The 6097-nt window shown below is 43.1% G+C and overlaps 2 protein-coding genes across 2 annotated transcripts in view; one reads left to right on the top strand and one right to left on the bottom strand.

The window, feature by feature from the left end:
- Nucleotides 1-314: 314 nt before the first annotated feature.
- Nucleotides 315-1706, bottom strand: LOC119415368 (trihelix transcription factor GT-3a-like). Its single transcript, XM_037682503.1, has 2 exons — nucleotides 1088-1706; nucleotides 315-889 (listed from the first exon to the last, which is right to left on the bottom strand). The coding sequence occupies exons 1-2, from the start codon at nucleotides 1506-1508 to the stop codon at nucleotides 336-338; spliced, it is 975 nt and encodes a 324-aa protein (XP_037538431.1). The 5' UTR covers nucleotides 1509-1706; the 3' UTR covers nucleotides 315-335.
- Nucleotides 1707-2200: 494 nt separating this feature from the next.
- The window catches only part of grpel1 (GrpE-like 1, mitochondrial), a 6448-nt gene continuing 2551 nt past the window's right edge, over nucleotides 2201-6097 (top strand). The window contains exons 1-3 of the mRNA XM_037682494.1: nucleotides 2201-2324; nucleotides 2866-3013; nucleotides 5632-5713. Of these exons, the coding sequence (XP_037538422.1) occupies nucleotides 2257-2324; nucleotides 2866-3013; nucleotides 5632-5713 (298 nt within the window). The 5' untranslated portion in view covers nucleotides 2201-2256. The remainder of the gene's footprint in view (nucleotides 2325-2865; nucleotides 3014-5631; nucleotides 5714-6097) is intronic.

Raw genomic sequence — 6097 nt, 5'->3', positions numbered from 1 at the left:
CAGAAAAACGAAGATCCAAAAGTTGTTGTCTGTCATACACCAGCAGAGAGTTGATGTCATTGATGAGGACTACAAAAAACAAAAATAATCCGAACACCATCAGCAGAGGTGGATTGCAAGCCATGTACATGGGCGCCATCTTACCGGAAGTGAGATGCAGTAAGTTTCAAATAAAAGTTCAATATTGAACGTTCAACAGTTTTGTACACATTCTTCTGAACATTTTAACGTATGTATTATTGACCAAATTTCATATGAGTTGTTCAAACTGTTTATACAGATAATAATAAAAAAAGTTTCAAAATACTTCACTGTGATATTTTCACTTGTATTAACTACAGATCAAAGATATCATTGTTGACATCACCTATAACAGATGCTGAATGCTGAGATGTGGCTGCCATGTATTGCTCCTGTGGGGTTTGGGCTGGTGCTGGTGCAGTGTGGTGGGTTGGTGTATTATGCTGGTGGTGAGAGGATGCAGTGGGCCTGACTTGAGTAGGAGGCATCCACTGCTGTGTGGTAGGTGGCGTCACGGATTGGGGCATTGCAGCATGAAGAAACGTAGACATCATCTGAAAGAACATCTGGCTGTTGGCCTTCTGCTGCTCTTGCATTAACTGGAAATGTTTTTCTTCAGCTTGCTGCTGCATTTTTAAAAAGCTCTCAAAAGACGCAGACTCCTGCTTCATTCTTTTGCATTCATCCTCATCCCTTTTTCTCTGGTCATCCATGTAGCTCTCACACAAGTTCTCAAACCTGTCAGCCTTTGTCTTTTTCTTTCTTTTCTGAGCCCCAGGTACAGCCAGCCTTGGTAGGCCCCTTTCTTCATCCAGCAGGGAGCTTGTGGGGGCTGCCTGTTCAACTTCAAAGTCAGTGGCACTTTTATCTGCACGATTAAAATGTTACATACACGTCACCACAGTTATACACTGGAATTATACATATTGGCTCATCTATTTATAATAAATTGGGGCAAATAAACACAAACTGGCAAGATGTAACTGCTCATTTTATAATGAAGCATAATGTCAATACTGAAATAGGTCTGCTCAAGCATTATTACATAGTATAGTCACCCACTTACCACTTTTTTCTGAGTCCTGACCCTGCTCTGTGGATTCGGAGTCGCTCGGTGCCAGGGTGGATGGCGGCGGAGTCTCTGCTTGGTAGGACTCCAGAACATGTTGTGGGCTGCTCGTGTGTTGAGTGCCAAGAACAACATCTAGTTCATCGTACCAAGGAAACTTGTCCTTCATGTCTGCTGAACTGCCACTTTTCCTGAGCATGTCACGTATTTTAATATATTGTTGGCGAAGTTTTTTTACCTTGTTGCGGCACTGTTCAGCTGTGCGCTGGAATCCCAACTCCTCCATTTTCAAACTAATTAGCCTGTAAACCTCGTTGTTCTTGTGAGTTGTAACAAGTAACTGCGAAATATTTTCATCTGACCATACTTGTATGAGGGCCTTTATCTCCTCTTCACTCCACGTCTGACCACGAGCCATTTTCTCCTGCTAATGTTAACGCGCGTTTGGTTGTATTTACCCAGAATGCCCTACGTTGTAGTCCACTTCCTGTTCTCGTTGTAGTTCCACTTCCTGCTTGTGGAGCGGTGCCCGGTCTGCTTGCATTCACACTGTACTGCGCTATTGTTTTCTTCTACCAGACCGAGACCTAGGTTTTTAGGTGGGCCAGAGTTCGATGGCGCGTTCACACCTCCGCAAACGAACCGGACTTCCTAGGCAAACGGGCTAGAGTTCGGGACAACAGGGCTGGTGTGAATGCACCCTAATAGTTCCTTCTTGGTTGCCTTGAGGACACTCCGGTTGGATCCAGTTCCCTCATGACCAGATGCTCATCCTCATTTCTCTCATGAACTTCCATGTTGCCTGCTTCTAGAATACACCCAGCAATAACTGTGAGCTGACCAGAAGACTGAAGCTAAGGTTGATGGGAAAAAAAGGCAATTTTCTGACGAAGTAAACAAAGCTCAGAAAAACGTGTGCACTCTTTCCACCATTTTGCCGGAAGTGAAATTAAATGTCCTTGGTCACGTGTAAACCGTTCAACTTTGACTTCAAGTCAACCAAACTTAAAATGACGTCAGACGCTTTGATGAATGAGATTGGTCAGTTCCGGCGCGCGTGTCACAGTGCTCAGATCTGATTGGCTTAGCCGGACCGCTGCCTCTGTTCAAGCTCGTGCAACCCGTCACAGCGTGTGTCATCAGCCACTACTTTATACAGTAGAGAAATGGCGAACTGGTGTGTGCGAGCAGTGAGACAGAGCTACTCGCTTGTAGCTTCACCTGCGCTGATACGGTGAGCAGAGTTTGTTCTTTAGATGTTGTTGTTTTAAAGGAACGCTCGCTTTAAATTGTAGTTTTTCTTCATGACAGCCCATGACGCTAGTCGGTTAGCATCGTTAGCTTTCTCGTCCTGCTGGTTGACCTTATAAAAGACAAACACACCGCACTTAATCTGCTGGAGGTGGGCTAAGTCACACGACTCATACAGTCTGACATTTGGCATGTGTTTACAGAAAGAACATTATGACCGTAAAGGGAGATGAATACAGCTGAAGCTAATCTGACAGTCTCATAGTTAAACTACATATGTTTGTGTGTAAATGATAACACTGCCCGCTTATGTTTGAATGCAGCTTCAGGTTGAGGCAGAGACTTGTGATCCAAGCTTTAATACAACTTGCACTGTTCTGACCTCAAAGCGACACCCATTGAGTAACTGAGCATGTGCAGTCATTGTGTAATGTTCTTGTGTGTGAGTGGAAGGAGCCTGAAGCTGTCCTGATACAATCTAAAGAGAAGTGTTGGTGGGGTTTTTGTTTGCCTTCCCCATCCAGAGCATCTCCACGACTGCTGTGCACAGCCACCCAGCAGAAGAATGGCCCCGGGCCGGAGGAGGAGGCTGAGAAGATGGAGCAGAGCGCAGCAGAGAAAGTCCTGATGGAGGAGAAAAGCCAGCTTGAGGAGCAGCTCAAGGAGATGACAGTAAGTCGGCACGTTCATCCAGCTGGGATGTCCATCCATCATCTTTACCCGCTTCTTCCTTTTCGGGTCACTGGTGCCCATATCTAGCTTTCACAGTGTGAGAGGTGGGGGACACCCTGGACAGGTCTCCAGTCCATCACAGGGACACATAGAGACAAACGAGACAAACAACCATTCACTCTCTCACTCACACCTAGAGACAATTTAGAGTTACCAATCAGTCTAACATGCATGTTTTTGGTCTGTGGGAGGAAACTGGAGCACCAGGAGAAACCCCACACATGCAAACTCCACCCAGAACGGTTCCCCGGCTGGGATTTGATCCGGCGACCTTCTTGCTGAGAGGCAACAGCTGCCACGTGCCGCCCTAGCTGGGCTGTCCTGATGTAAATCCAGATGTGGCAGGTTTAACATTTATTGATATAATTTATAAACCTGTGATGGCCAGGTGACCTGTTCAAGATGGACCCTGCTTCTCATCCAGTTCTGCTGAAGAGAGCCACCAACTTCCTGTGACGCTGAACAGGAAACGCTTATAAAGTAAATGAATAAATGAATATTTTATTAAGTAAAAAAATCTAAGCAGTATTTTTACTCGTACAATTACATACCTGTATATGTCTTTTGACTTTTTTTTTTTTTACAACTAAGTAGAATACATTTAAATATGTTCATTTCATCCTAAATTAATTTTGCTCTAAATGACTTAAGTTCAGTTCGAGTTTTCAAATAGTGGAATGAACGTTGGAATAGCCTCTGAAGGAGCATGGTGAGATTTTTGGCTGACATTTTGTTAGATTGTATGTGTATGCCATTATACCGTTTACTATGACGCTGCGGTAGCTTGGCGGTCGGTCTTGTAATCTTGAGGTTGCGGGTTCAAAGCCAGGTTGCATCAGGAAGGGCATCCAGCATAAAACAAATTGCCAACTATTTCATGCAAGTTTGCTCGCTGTGGTGACCCCTGAAGAAGTAGCAGCTGAAAACATGGACTTGTATTAATTACACTGTTCATATGTGGGAGCCACACATTGTAACGCCCATGTGTTTGGTGTTTGCTCATCAGTTCAAAATCACATACCAGTAGTTTTGTTTATTCCATCCATTCGTTATCTTCTGCTTTTAAAGTCGGGTCTCAGGGGCAGCAGCTTGAGCAGGGAGGTCCAGACATCTCTTTCCACAGCACCTCTTCCAGCTCTTCTGGGAGGACTCCAAAATGTTCCCATGCCAATCGAGAGACATAGTATCACCAGCGTGTCCTGGGTCTTCCCTGGGGTCTCCTCCCAGTCGGACATGCCCGAACCACCTCAACTGGCTCCTCTCGATGTGGAGGAGCAGAGGTTCTACTCCGAGTCTCTCTGAACTCCTAACTCTAAGAAAAGAGTCCAGCTACCCTGCAGAGGAAACTTATTTCAACCACCTGAATCCACGATCTCATTCTTTCGGTCACTACCCAGAGTTCAGGACCACGGCTGAGGGCAGGAACGTAGACCAACCAGTAAACAGAGAGCTTTGTCTTTCAGCTCAGCTCCCTCTTCACCACAACAGACCAGCACAGAGTCCACAATACTGCAGACGCTGCACCAGTCCATCTGTCAATCTCACGCTCCATTCTTCCCTCACTCGTAAACAAAACCCAGAGATACTTGAACTTAGTTTTAGTTTAATACAAAACAAAATAACATAATTTATATTGTGAAAACAGACGTCTGGATCCAACCGTCCACCAGTCCTGGTCAAGAGTTCACAACGTGTTGGCCCAGCACGCTACAAAGCTCTGCCGTTGTTTCAGCCTGCCTAGTTTAAAACTATACTTTATGGACTTTGCATGTTTAATCAGAGCTCTGCTGCCAGTTTATGTAGTTGAACTAAACGTTTAAAATGTAGTTTTCTTGTTCATAATCCTGGACATATTTAAACTTTATATTATGTATCTTGTTCTTTATATAGGATTTAGACATAACTAGTCTTTTGTCTTCCAATACACTAAATCACTGTTAGATAGATGGAGAGATAGATTGATAGGCTAATAGCTAATATTTAGGAAAAGGTTAATATTGATACAGTTTAAATTAGCTGGTACGTCTCTACTCCCAGTACCCTGTTTTATAGAAATGGCAGACAAGAGCACGACGACCTCTGGTACAATATCAAAGTGTATTAGACGATTATTTCTAAAGAAAAAATAAATATAATTACGAGAACCGTGACGTCAAAGCATTAGAACATTGGAACAGTTAAGAAAACACTGAGTTTATTGGCTGAACTTGTTTATTACTCTGGTAAATATGGTCCGCTGCCATTCCTGCTAAGTGGCAGCACAAATTCTCACCTTGCTATACATTCAAGTGCATCTATTTCAGCGACTGAATCGATTACTTAAACGTATCAACAAGTATGATGTCATGCAAACTACAAGGACTTTAAAGCCAATGGAACAGTTTGTCAAGTTTATATCATGATGGATGTATTAGACATTCTCCTGTACCAGTGATGTCCTTAGTCTGAAAGAATAGCATTAAAAATATTTACACTTGACTGGTAAAATAAACCTGAGATTTTAGTTTGTACATAATGTAGAGGTTGTTTTAATTCCTGTTGGCGTTTTTGTTTTCCAGGATAAATACAAGAGGGCTTTGGCAGACACAGAAAACCTGAGGATGAGGAGTCAAAGGATGGTAGAGGATGCTAAACTATACGGTAAAACTCTTTTTTATTTTCAGTTTACTGTTTCCCCCCTCACATAGTCTGAAATATTGTATTTACTCTCCGTCACAGAAATGTTCAGTCGTGTTGCAGTTACACATACACACCACTAGATGTCACGGAAGAGCAGCTGAAGATCTTTTTAATCGTATATTAAATTTGTTTGTTGGATTCTAACAGATTTGCAGTGACATTTTCAACTACATTTGATTCTTCTGATTAACGTCCGTATCAGTTTGACTTTGGGACTTTATTTTCTTCAGTTTAGACAGAGATTTATGCTGACGACAGTGTTTACAAACTGTTTATGCGCTTTATGAAATGCCTCTTGGCCTCTTGGATGAGGGGCGAAACGTTTCTTTTTAACAAAAAAACGAA

The sequence above is a fragment of the Nematolebias whitei genome, chromosome 1 (genome assembly GCF_014905685.2).
Source record: "Nematolebias whitei isolate Nwh7 chromosome 1, NemWhi1, whole genome shotgun sequence".
In the NCBI taxonomy this organism is placed as follows: domain Eukaryota; kingdom Metazoa; phylum Chordata; class Actinopteri; order Cyprinodontiformes; family Rivulidae; genus Nematolebias; species Nematolebias whitei.
This window is presented reverse-complemented; position numbering and strand designations above follow the sequence as displayed.

What these genes read in the sequence shown, in the direction of transcription:
- LOC119415368 (XM_037682503.1), bottom strand. Translation starts at nt 1,508, where the DNA reads ATGGCTCGTGGTCAGACGTGGAGTGAAGAGGAGATAAAGGCCCTCATA. An exon ending in TCAGGACTCAGAAAAAAGTG is followed by an intron (nt 890 to 1,087) that starts GTAAGTGGGTGA and finishes TTAATCGTGCAG; the next exon opens with ATAAAAGTGCCACTGACTTT.